The sequence below is a fragment of the Neolamprologus multifasciatus genome, chromosome 8 (genome assembly GCF_963576455.1).
Source record: "Neolamprologus multifasciatus chromosome 8, fNeoMul1.2, whole genome shotgun sequence".
NCBI lineage: Eukaryota > Metazoa > Chordata > Actinopteri > Cichliformes > Cichlidae > Neolamprologus > Neolamprologus multifasciatus.
Genome location: NC_140446.1, coordinates 29,507,392 through 29,520,605, shown reverse-complemented (window position 1 = coordinate 29,520,605; position 13,214 = coordinate 29,507,392). Strand labels below are relative to the sequence as shown.

At 41.5% G+C, this 13,214-nt stretch overlaps 1 protein-coding gene across 7 annotated transcripts in view; it reads right to left on the bottom strand.

The window, feature by feature from the left end:
• Window positions 1-2,310: 2,310 nt before the first annotated feature.
• The window catches only part of LOC146513309 (rho GTPase-activating protein 23-like), a 71,018-nt gene continuing 60,114 nt past the window's right edge, over window positions 2,311-13,214 (bottom strand). For 4 of the 7 annotated variants that reach the window (XM_085171331.1, XM_085171330.1, XM_085171328.1 and 1 more), the window contains exons 13-23: window positions 12,766-12,893; window positions 12,563-12,675; window positions 10,505-10,657; window positions 7,573-7,651; window positions 7,288-7,361; window positions 7,108-7,197; window positions 6,898-7,023; window positions 5,283-5,327; window positions 5,058-5,151; window positions 3,683-3,714; window positions 2,311-3,600 (exon numbers count right to left, since the gene is read on the bottom strand). In XM_085171331.1, the coding sequence (XP_085027457.1) occupies window positions 2,737-3,600; window positions 3,683-3,714; window positions 5,058-5,151; window positions 5,283-5,327; window positions 6,898-7,023; window positions 7,108-7,197; window positions 7,288-7,361; window positions 7,573-7,651; window positions 10,505-10,657; window positions 12,563-12,675; window positions 12,766-12,893 (1,798 nt within the window). In that variant the 3' untranslated portion in view covers window positions 2,311-2,736. Of the gene's footprint in view, window positions 3,601-3,682; window positions 3,715-3,939; window positions 5,152-5,282; window positions 5,328-6,897; window positions 7,024-7,107; window positions 7,198-7,287; window positions 7,362-7,572; window positions 7,652-10,504; window positions 10,658-12,562; window positions 12,676-12,765; window positions 12,894-13,214 lie in introns of all 7 variants that reach the window. The other 3 variants (XM_085171332.1, XM_085171333.1, XR_014875845.1) reach the window with 2 other exon arrangements.

Sequence of the window (13,214 nt, the reverse complement as noted above, 5' to 3'; positions counted from 1 at the left end):
GCTTCTCTTGTTCATATGATTCTTTTTATGTGTTTGTTTTTTCATTTCTATTAGTGTTATTTCAGTTATTATATATGTAGCATGACAAGGTCTAAGGCGGGAAAAAAGTTAAGGTGGTATGGGCATCTCACAAGGATCCTATGCAAAGTGTTTCGAGGCCAAGAGACGGTGAAGAGATCTCGGGATGCCTCGGCGTCCCCCTAGATAAGTTGGAGGAGGCGGCTTGGGAGAGTGAGGTCTTGGTGGCTGTGCTTAGGCTGCTGCCCACCAAGACCTGGCTCCACAAAAGTGAAAGAAAATGGATTTTGGATGGAGGTAATTCAGGTAAGAAAATCCCCAAATGGCTGCAATCACAGCTTTGCAAGAGTGATGAAAAGATTTCTCCCACTGATGCTACATCCAGATGAACAATAAACCTGTTGGATGGTGTATGGAGTAAGATACACCGGGCTTTTTGAGTTCTTCTTTCATTCATTTCACCATGAATCTATGGATTCTGCATTTAAGCTGAGAAGCATTTATTTTCGATTGACTGTATATTTGGTGCCTCATTCTGTTTCCTTTCTAGAAAAACATGATTAAGTATGAGCTTTCTCTTTTTTATTTTGGACTTCTACAATCATCATCATCCTTCATTACATTTGGTCTTCAGTGGCCGATGTGTTGTAAACTGGAAGAGTGCCCAATCCTACATCTCCCACATTGCAACTGGGCGGCATCTTTTTGGAATTTCTCGAACTGCTACTGTAACCTTTCACTTCCCCTCTTTACTTTTCTGAGACTGAAAAAATGCAGTGCTTCTTAGTTCCCAGCATGATTAGAAAACTGTCTGAATTATGAAATAAATAGAGCTGCCCTTTTTATTAAAGGTCAATTATTTTTAGCACAGTGGTTAGCACTGTTGCTGCACAGCAAGAAGGTCCTGAGTTCAATTCCACCATCAGGTCTTTCTGTGTGGAGTTTGCATGTTCTCCCCGTGTTTGCGTGGGTTCCCGTCCAAAGACATGCAGCTTGTGGGGATAGGTTAATCGGATAATCCAAATTGCCACTAGGTGTGAATGTGCGAGTGAATGTGAGTGCGAATGGTTGTCTGTCTCTGTTTGTTGGCCCTGCGACAGACTGGCGACCTGTCCAGGGTGTACCCCGCCTCTCGCCCTATGACAGCTGGGATAGGCTCCAGCGCCCCCCGCGACCCTGAAAGTATAAGCGGAAGCGAATGGATGGATGGAAATTATTTTTAGTTATTGAAGCACAAATATTACTAATCCAGTTTCAATACAAATAATTTAATATGTATAATATTTATATACACAGGTTAACAAGACCAATTTTGCAACAGTTGCACAGAGTTACATGCACCAGGGCACAGACAGAGAAGACAGACGGAGTCTAGATATACAAACATGGAGTCTGGTTTGACCACAGCTAATGTCAGTTTAGGTCACACACATTTTTTTAACCGTTCCAATTTTTCATTCCTGAAACTTGTTTTTACAAAACTCAAGTTCTGGGAAGGAATCAAAAAAACACTGAAGCTGTGAAAAAGAACAAAAAGCTAACATCACTCAGATGAGACTGTGTGGTTTTGGGTTTAAGGACGTGGTTTCTTGCTGCTTTTAGCTGCTTTCTTGTCTCTGTAACACTGACATTAAGTATGAGTTCACAATATGATAAACAACAAATATTTATCATGTTTGCACACTGCTGACACTGTATGATTACACAAACAGAGAAAAAAACACAAAAAAATTGGCATGACTTCACATAGCTGCCCTGAAAACGTATGACGGAACAGGTTTTATTATAGCTCTGGCCCTCCTCATGCAACACACACACACACACACACACACAGGGAAACACAATAGTCTTACTGTACACTTAAGGTTTGCATATTTGTATTTGTTTTGACCATGCAAGTATTTTTTAGTCTAAAAAGTCCAATCATACAGCGAGAGACTAAGAGTGGTGATTAGTCAAAACCAGAAGGCAAAAGGAACACCAGTTAAAGTATTTCAGAGTCTGCAGAGGAAAACAAAGATGAATCCTTCACTGTGACTTGCTCTAACTAGAGCAGCAACAGCTCTTCAGCTAAATTTGAAATGTCTGCTGTGGTTTTCTCTCAAATGTATATGACCACATAGCACTTTTACATTTATACTGTTGTAGGTTTTCATTCCAAAAGGTTACAGCCTCTTTATTTATTGCATGCAATAAATAATGAGTCTAGAGTTCTGTAGTGTGCAAACCATTATTTCTTCTTCATCTCATTTCTTCAGCTCTGCACCTGCTCCAGAGGAAGATGTGCGTGGATTTGGTTCACAAGATTATGAATGCAGCTTTCTCACTAATGTAGCTAGCCTCCATCTTTCATATGGTTTATATGAAGTGTCTGTGACATCAGTTGTTGTCAGGAGTGCTATTTCTTTCCTCATTTTTGAAAAAGCGTATATTTGATTTTATTTTGAGCAGTTTTATTTCTGACCATGTTTGTAGGAGAGAAAAATCCGCAGCAGATGGGAGGGAGAAAATGAGATAAAGATCCTAGTACCGTGCATTATTGTTGTCACTTTGGAATGACTTTGCAATTGCACACAATGACATTTTTTTCCAATGACACATTACATCTCCCATAGAATATTCTGGAGACAGTTTTCCTGCTTGTGGACAACTGCGACACAGTGTTAGTGAGTAAAGGCCAAGTGCTTGGTATTCATTAGTGTGGATGAAACAGACTGGTTAAACTACCACTGTGTGGCGACGCCATGCTCTCGACTTGTCCTGCAGGTCTAGGCCTGATCTCCTTAGGATGACAGTGGGATGTCCTGAGGAACTCTGATCTATCCATCCTGATGAAGAGGAGATGGGAGAGGGAGCCTTCTGTGCACAGTGAGGTAGGGACCTGGGACCTGGCTCTCCCTCAGTCATTCTGACTACCTTCACCCTATCATCTCTACATCCTCTTACACTATCCTCATTCCTGCCCAGCTCGAGGTCAAGATTCATGGACACAGCCCTTGTCCTTCCACCTCTAGTTTTCCGATAGCAGATTGGTGCTGACTGGTGCTGAGCAGTTCCACTCTGGCTGCTGATGTTGTGTGACCTGGTGGGTAACACCCAGAAAGGAATGGTCTGATATCCTCTGGCCAGACTGTGATTAAAATGGGAAGGAGGGTTCCTGAGAGGTGGTGATTTTGAGCATGCGGTGTAGATCTGACGGGTTGAGTCAGATCCTCTATTTGGATAAAGCTGTGATGGTGGTAAGTTGGTTCTTTGGCTGTTCCTCCTTTTTGACATCTTTGCATCACTGCCTGCTCCTTTTGCTTTAGCTTCTTCTCCTCCTACAAGTGAGATCTTTCCCTCTATCCTTTTTTCAGTTTTAAGGATGGTTTGTTCTCCCTCGACTTCATCTAGCTCTCCTCTTTCTTCTTTTCCCCCTACCCCTCCTTCTTCACCATATTTGCTGGCTTTGGCTGGTTCGTGCGCAGAAATCTCATCAGTGTTTCTGCTCATCGTGTGGATACTTGGACTTTTTTTATGTTTGTGGGTGACGGCAGCGATGATGGACTTGGTGTTCGGATCTTTTTTGGATGCAGAGGAAAGCTGAAAGGTTGCCACTTGTAAGTATTTATTATGTTTTTTCTATTGCAAAATGTGATATCCTATTCCAAGAATTAGCACCTACCTTTAACTTAAGAGAATCGCTGGTGGTGGAACCTGATGGAAAGGAAAAAGTAAGTTAGTTAATGTCATCACTGGATGGTAGTAATGTTAGGATGGTCACAAAATATTAAAACATGTAAATAAAGAGAAATCACAACACAAGCTGCTTTCAAAAAGGCAAAGTGGAGATGTTGGAAAAAACAATAGTTGTGGAAAGAGCACAAATGGTTAAATGAATCCAAAGAAAGCAAACACACAGGAAGGAAGACCTGGTCCTACCGAAGAGGTTGATCCACTGTCTCAGCTAGAAAAAAGCACAGAAAGGCCCAGAAGAAGAGAACAGAGGAAAAAGTAGGAAACATTGTCAGTATCTACAAGCACAAACAGAACAGACGTCTGCTGAGAAAGAAAAATGCTGTCAATTGATGAGGCTACAGAATTATGAATGAGGGAAAGTTAAGACTTTCCGACTGAAGCAGTGAGGCTCTTTTCTTCAAGTTGTATGTAAGCAGTGTTTCCACTGCTCATCTGAATTAACCATGAATTGGCAAGAGTCTGTGTTCAGTGAGGAAATAGTGAAGTACTCAGTGATTTCTACTAAAGCCCGTCTAATGTTTCAACATTTCTGTGTTGCTAGTGTTGAATGCAGTGGCATTAGATTGTCAGTGTCTGAACCCCTGCATACTCTTTCTGGGTATTTTTGTGCACCAGGAGAAACCAGGACCCATTGCACCAAAAAGGGTCTGACAGTACGTTTAAGGAATTTATCCGAATACCTAATGGCAGTCAGGGTGCCTTTATCTAGTCTTTGCCTAGAGGTCTGTGCGTTCTTCCATGAATATGCCTCCCCTGACAGCATAACGTTGGCCACGTCGTCTCCAGGCTATTTTATGCCTGTCAAAAGTGACCAGCTGAAGATGCTGCCCTCTGTGAAATGTACAGGTCGACCTATCAATTCTGGTATTCTATAGCAAATGCCAGTTGGGTCCCAGGCAGTGAGCAAAATGCTGAAGCATTAAGACTTCTTTTCACTGGATCTAAGGGACCACACACCATAATCCCTCCTCCACCAAACTTTACATTTGGCACAATGCAGTCAGACAAGTACCATTCTCCCGGCAACTGCCAAACCCAGACTCTTCCAGTGGGCTGCCAGACATAGAAGCATGATTTTTTACTCCATCTCTACTGCTCTAGAGTACACCCATTACTTTGCATTGTGCTCGGTCATGCAAGGTTTGGAAGCAGCTGCTAGGCCATGACAACACATCCCATTAAGCTCTCTACCCACTGTTCTTGAGCTACTCAAGAATCTAGCTGCTTCACAATGTGCGTACAATTGAATCTGTCTGTAGGTGAAGCATTAAAGGACTCTTGCAGCAGCCCCCACTCCTCACCTGATGCCTCTCTTGGCATGCCCGGCTTGCCAATGTTGGTCAGCAGATGGTCAATGTTGGGCAAAGGCTGCATGTCCCAATTATCATCTGGGGCCTACAGTCACACACACACACACACACACACACACACACACACACACAGCAGACATAAAAGAAGTGACGACATCTGAATGCATACAGCCATTCATGGTGTTTTCTGTTCATCTGGGTGATAAGAGCCCGTACCTTCTCTTCTTTATCGAGCTCTTCGTTACTGAAGAACCAGTCATACTGTTGGAGAAAGGAAACAACAGGTATCAAGGAAATTCTGCTGCACTATTTTGAATCATATTTATCAAATAGATTCTAGTTGCTTATGTAAACAAGGAGTCCTTTATAGATTTTATAGTTGCATATTATTCTGATAGAGCACTTTGCTCTCAGACAGCAGGCTTACGTCTCCCATCTCTCCTGTGGAACCTGTTCCCAGTTTGGATTCAGGAGACAGACACTTTCTGCTTTTAGGATTAAACTTAACATTTCCTTTCTTTGTTTCTTTCCTTTTTACCAAAAGCAGGTTAGGGCTGGATCAGTTTACCCTTAGTTATGCTGCTATACGCTCAGATTGCTGGATGTTTCCCATGATGCACTGAGATCTTCTGTTTTTGCTTATGTGCCACTATCAATCTATTTGTAACAAGTGTCACCTGGCAGTTTGTTGCTCTCTGCCAGGTGATTGGCTGAAGAGCTCTGAAAAGGTAGTTGGTGTGTGGGGTGAGGTCAGCGCTCTTCTGTGGACAAAAACAGAGGCGATTAACTCACTCGGGTGCGAGTGGGTATATTGTCGATAAGAGACTTTTGCCATTTTGTTTTGATCATTTGTTATTGTGGGTGCCCATTTTTAATGTGTGCCGTTGGACATTTTTAGTGTGACCACGAGTTTTAGTAGAAGAATTGATCAAGTCCTAGATCAACTGCGCACAGGGAAACTGATCAATAATGTAGGTATATTGAGTGTTTGTTTTAGTTTTGTGATTTTGAATGGTTTAATAAAACTAATATTTTATTGGGTAATATTTTAATTGTAAGGTCTTAGTTCAATCTATAGGATCAAGACATCCCTTTGTCCCAGACCACCTCTCCAGCCTCTTAAGTTGCTTGAAGACATTTCACCTCTCAGTTTTAGGGTCAAATGGTGGAGAGTCCCAGATTTAAGCCTTGTGGGAATGTCCCCCCAAGAGGGACAATGGACCCCGTAATGATCCTCCAACTAATCACACGAGCCAAGGTGTGAAAACGGGTTCAGGTCAAAATCAGCCAAAGTTTCAGGTGAGCTCATTGTGAAACCTAGCCCCACCCTATCATGTGATTTCCCAGACGCCTTAACGCCCACTCACATCCTGGGCCATTCGACCTCAGGAAATGAGGTAAGGAAAGTCCAGACGCTTTTCTTTCCAAGCTCCTTAGACTACGATGATCTGGATGACTGAGAACCTTCACAGACATATTCCTTTCCTTTCCAATATTCTTTTACTTATAAAGGATTGCTTGATTATTTTTTTCTCTAATATTGCAGGGTGTTTGTCTTACAATATAAAGCATCTTCAAACAGAACTTGCTCTATATAAGTAGAACTGAACCACTAAAGCAACTTTCACATACCTTTCTTGAAACAAAGAAAATTTGCATCTCTGGCTACAATTGAACCAACAACCTTTTACTTGCTAATTGAATGTGCAGTGTTATCCACTACACCACTGGAGGCAGAACTGAATGCAGAACTACTGCATGGTGTTAATGCATAAAACACAACTGGCTATTCACAGAGGTGCAACTGGAGCAAGCAGCTGGTGGTTCTTACATGCAGGATAAGGGTCTCTACTATTTTGTAGCGATCAGGCATGTGGGTGACCATGTCTGTCATGTTGTCCTCTGATGTCCTCACCAGAGTGGGTCCAAACACCAGGGCTAGATTTCTTGGCTCCATCTGGAAATAATATTAAAACTTCATTTTAGCCCACAAAAAAAACAAAAACACGATTCAATTAATGGGACTGAAGGTAAAGGTTACCTTATTCTTTTCAGAGTGATCTGCTACCTTCTTAAGGTGACCCAACAGAAACTTAAGGGTGTGATAATAATGATCTGGCAGGTCATGGATCTAGAAAGAAGCGATGGGTACTTTTAGAGAGAGTTTTACTATCAAAAAGACAGAAGTATGTTCACTTCTCTGTTCTCTGCCCTCTTTTACCAGTTTGTTCATTGTCTTTAATCTCTCTTCTCCATCTTCAATCCGGTTGGCATCAATGAAGTGATTGTATTTATCTGTAGGCAGAGATAATGGATGACTAACTAACTACAAGTGATATTCTAAAATTCTGAAAATCATATGCCAACAAATTCAGTGGCTTTGTAACTTGCCACTGAAGGAAAAATGCAATCTTTTTTATTTTTTATCCAAGCAACAGAACATTATACAATACATACTCATTAAAGATTCTTTGACATTTCACTGTAAACAAATGTCTGGACTCACCGTCAGTAAACAGAGGCTCAGGCAGTTTTCGGAAGAATGTTTTAAGTAGGCTGCTGATAACATTCAGGTCCTGCCATCTCTGTGAGGACATGAAGAGGAGGCTTTAGGATTATAGTAGCCCACATAGCAGACAGGTCTGGCCCGGATCTGGTGTCAAGCCGGCACTGCTGGCTGACTTCTGGCATGACAAGACGTATGTCATCCAGATGTGGGCCAGGCCTGGCATAGATGGCACTGTCTATGTGATGGCACGCCACATCTGGCTTGATTGTGGTTTGGTGTATGTGGCCCAGGCTCATAGAAAACAGGTCTGGCCCGGATCCGGCATCAAGCTGATACTTCTGACTGACTGGTGTCATGGCAGAGTGCATGTCAACCAGATGTGGGCCAGGTTTGGCAATGATGGCACTATTTATGTTCCTATTTTGCTATTTAAGTTAGAAGACCCAAATGCCATGTTGCAGTACTATACTGCTATGGTAGCCAACGTTTCAAATGCACGTTTAACAGGTTTGTGAGTGTACACTTTAGGCAAAACCTAGTGAGGGTTTACTCATGTTTACCACTGGCCGGCTGTAGCTCAGGAGGTAGAGCAGATCACCTGCTGATTGGAAGGTTAGTGGTTCAATCCCTGGTTCCTGCATGCTGAGTGTGAATATGTATGAATGTATTTAGTAGAAAATCTGTTAATATGGCATGTTGTCTCAGAGTGATGCTGAAAAACTAGTTCATGCATTTATTACTTCCAGGCTGGACGACTGCAATTCATTATTATCAGGATGTCCAAAAAAACTCCCTGAAAAGCCTTCAGCTAATCCAAAATGCTGCAGCAAGAGTACTGACAGGGACTAGAAAGAGAGAGCAGATTTCTCCTGTTTTGGCTTCCTGTTAAATCCAGAATTCAAAATCCTGCTCCTCACATACAAGGTCTTAAATAATCAGGCCCCATCTTATCTTAATGACCTTGTAGTACCATATCACCCTATTAAAGCACTTCGCTCTCGCTCTGCAGGCCTACTTGTTGTTCCTAGAGTATTTAAAAGTAGAATGGGAGGCAGAGCCTTCAGTTTTCAGGCCCCTCTTCTGTGGAACCAGCTTCCAGTTTGGATTCAGGAGACAGACACTATCTCTACTTTTAAGATTAGGCTTCAAACTTTCCTTTTTGCTAAAGCATATAGTTAGGGCTGGACCAGGTGACCCTGAATCCTCCCTTAGTTATGCTGCAATAGATGTAGGCTGTCGGGGGATTCCCATGATGCATTGAGTTTTTCCTTTCCAGTCACCTTTCTCACTCACTATGTATTAACAGACCTCTCTGCATTGAATCATATCTGTTATTAATCTCTGTCTCTCTTCCACAGCATGTCTTTATCCTGTCTTCCTTCTCTCACCCCAACCAATCACAGCAGATGGCCCCGCCCCTCCCTGAGCCTGGTTCTGCTGGAGGTTTCTTCCTGTTAAAAGGGAGTTTTTCCTTCCCACTGTCACCAAAGTGCTGCTCATAGGGGGTCATATGATTGTTGGGTTTTTCTCTGTATCTATGAAGCGCCTTGAGGCGACTTTTGTTGTGATTTGGCGCTATATAAATAAAATTGAATTGAATTGAATTGTATAGAGACTAGAAAAGCACTATTTAAGAATTCACTGCCTGAACAGAGTTTAGTCATGTTGCTTTTGCACTATTATGTTCTGGCACATGTTGTTATTACATGGCTTGATTAAGGTACACATTAGGCTGACATCTGGGGCCAGAGCTGAAACTGTTCTGGGCCAGCACAGGACCACCAGTGTGTCTGCAACTGGCCTTGTGCTGGCCCATGTGTGGGCCACCTCTGGCAAAACAGATCTGGGCCAGCAAAGCGCCGCCATTCTTTGCGGTATGTGGGCCATGTGTAAGCACACTGTGTGGGCCAGATCTGGGCCATACCAATTTCGCTATGTGGGAATTACCTAATCTATCAAAATTACACATGGGTTTACCGTAATAAAATCTGTTTCAAATATGGCATAGAAAAACTTCTATTCTATTCTATTGGCAGCAATCTGTTCTTTAGGTCATCCCAAAAAGGTATTCTTTTCATCGGGACGTAGCGTTTTCAGGGGACGAAATGTTTGGTCACTCATCCAGCTGACTTCTTCAGTCTCAGCTGACCACAGCTGTCCCTAACCTTTAAGCAGTACATTTGCACAGTGACTGAAACTAGCACCACTGGCGAACAATGGGCTGTGAGGCCAGTTCCTTGATCATTAATATGCAAATTGTCATGGTCATTGATCAACAACCACTGATCAATGGTTATCTGGCCATGAGTACAATTCACAAAAAGTTGGGGAATGGCTGCAATCACAGCATTGTAAGAAGGCAAAGGTTTACCCTTTAGATCACCTCCTCAATTCAGAGATGGTCTTTCCTCCCTGGTGAACTTGATGTGTTGGTCCACAGAGTTTGTTCACGGTGCTGATCACATGAACTCGGTGGACCAACACATCAAATTCACCAGGGAGGATATGAAAAATGACAGGTAGCATGATCATTGATCAGAATTTAACAATTTTTCATTTAGGACTTGATAGGTTTGGATAACTTTTTTCAACTAATAAATTAAAATAAATGTCCTTGGGTTATCTTTGTCTAATATTAAAATTAATTTGATGATTTGAAATAATTAAGAGTTAGAAAAAAAGGTGCTGAAGTTACTCAAAGGGAAGACAAAAGAAATAACTTCAGCTCCTGTCATTATAGTCTTTACTGGTATGTACTTTCAGTCTGACCTGCCACAGTCAGACTTTATCTTTATTGTGTTAAAAATTTCCTCTATAGTTTTCTAATAATTTAATCTGTTTCAGATGTAAAATTTGGAACATTTAAAAAACTCATCATGATGTAACATTAGTTTCTGTAGTCTAAGCAAAGCAGGGCTCGTTTCCATACCTCTTCAGCAGTGTTCAAGTCCATGCCCTTGTTGAGATGCTCCTGCAAGTTAGACACCATGGCATTGTTGCCCGGTACACGGTATATACCAGTGTACTCCAGACCAGTTGCCTCTACAACACCACAACACATCTCCACTATTAGAGGAACAAACTAATAAGAGAAAGCAAGGGAGACAAAAGAGGGAAAAATAGACAATAAAAAAACGATTTCAACGAACAGATTTTCACCTACAACCTCAGCATCACGTGACAATCACACTCCGTCTGAACATATACATTATCTGAAATAAGTTATTTCTGGAACAGTTGCTTTAGTGGCTTGTCTCTGTCTGTTCCATTGATCTTTTTGGGAAAAGTGGGGACCTTGGACAATAAGATGGACAAGATTAGTGAGCAAATTAAGAGAATGACAAAATACCGTGTTCTCTGCTCTAACAGTGCCTTCACAGGGTCCAGTTTCAGCTCAACAACCGAGCTGCCTTTTTGATTATTTTATTTAACTGGAATTATTAAACAAAAGGCAAACGTTTTCAAGCATAGCAGAAATCCAAAAATGGAGCAGAAAATAAAGTCAATAAATCTAAATAGAAGACAAACCAAAAAGGTGAAAATCTAAACCAGAAGTAAACTAAGAAACAAACTTAAATGACCAAAAAAACATACGCACTTGGTAAAAGCACCTGACACTATTACTCACAGACACCTCATCAGAAATACTCTCAGTAGAAGACAATACAATAACACACGGGTCACCAAATGGTAATGTCTCTTGCTTGCTTCTCTATGTGAAGGCTGTCTCTGGAAAGGACCCCTTCAAAGTCAGTGTGGATTTAATATGTGCTTGTATACCAGTAGACTTACCTTTGTCCCAGCCATCACCCTGCAGTCAGTTCACTCTAACTTAGATTTCTACTTGTTAACAAACTCTGCTAACTTTGATTCCTTGTGTCATCTTTAGAAGGCTTTTTCCCCTCAGAGAGCCCAGGTGGTGGAGCACAAATAGATCCTCCACCATCTTGCTACCAAATAAGAATGAGTGCTTTAACAAGTAACAGTATGGCGCAGATTATTTGCTCTCAAAATTAATTGCCTTTCACAGTTTACATCTCTCAGAAGCATCAGAGAGTCACTATCACACCGCCATCGTTGTCCGTGCCTCTCAGTCCACAGAGAGAGCCTCGTCTCAGCTGGAATCCTTCTCCAGTCGATTGGAAAAAGGCTGAGATTTTTTACTAACACGACGATCTCTAGAAGTCAAACAGCTGAGCTGAAAACATTACTTCAACAGCACAGCGGCACTTGAAAGCAGGGCACTTTTAAGGAGTGTTCTTTCTCCTTATACAGTCTTTTGATTTCTGCTAAGCTCCTCGATGATGACTCTTTTGAAGTGTTAACAGACTCACGGGCTGAGTAGGGTTTTTACCTCTACTCTGCCCATGAGTAAGAATGAAGTGTCTACAAAGACACTTCATAGCCAAACAACTAAATACTCCATTGGCACCTCTGTCCGGTCACCATCTTGCCTGCATCACCATTGCTCTGGACACTAGAAGTCTTAGAGTCTACATCTCTGATGCACCTAACACACTGCTGGTATTTGGACCTTCTTGGCTTTTTTCCAGAAAACTTGACCTCTGACCTTCAGTCCAAAGTCACTGAGATTAAAACTTGTCCGAGATTTTTAGTAGATATACCTGTGGTATCAGTTTGAAATCCTAGGTGAATGCTTTCTCGAGTTATCGCATTCGTAAGATTTTCAGTTTCAGTAAAATACCAATCATCCTTTCCAATACACGTCTTTGTTTTACTTAAAATCTCATTTACAAACTATTTTATTGTACATTATTTTAAAACAAACTTTTTTTCCCTGCTAACTTGTTTTAACCACTTACAGAAACAATAAAGTTCACCAATGAAAAAACTGATTTACAATAGACCCAAGGCAAAAAATACATTTATAGGTCTGCTCCACTTTAACTTGACAGTTTGATTTTGGGATTATTTAATGATTCTGCTGGTAGCCAAGCAGTTTTTTTTACTATGAATTTTGACTTACCTTGTGGTTGACAGCAGGCTGACAGTCCTCGAGACGTACACCAAAAGCCTTTGGAGCACCTGTCTTCTTGGCCTTCTTCATGATGTTGATGCTCCACAGTGCCTTGTTATCATCTGAGTCACACAGATGCGGATAAATGGATACATAATTAAGTTAAGCATTTTTGCTGCTTTGATTTGTCGTATATGCTGAAGAACACAAACCAGAGTCATGTTTAGACCCTCCAGATCTGGAAGTTCTGTTCACTGAAGTGTTGTCAGTTTTTGCCAGAAAGAAGGGCGGCATCATACGGTGGGCTCTGGGAGAGGAGTCCAGCTTACTACCTGTCAGACTACACAAAAGAGAACAACAAAGTTAGGCAATTTTTAACCTCATCGTGTTGGTTTAGGTGTGGATGTTAGTTTAAGTAGATGTAACAAGGTTAACAGAAGTTGTTAGTTTTGATGTGTCTTCAAAAGATATTAATAAATAAAAAGGTGCAGTGGGTTTGATACACTATATTGCCAAAAGTATATATCCATATTTACAAGTATATGCACTTGAATGACATCGATTGCGAGGATAGCTGTAGCTCAGGCAGTAGAGCAGGCCACCTACTAACTGGAAGGTTGATGGTTCGATCCCTGGCTGCCCCGAGTCTGCATGTTTCTAT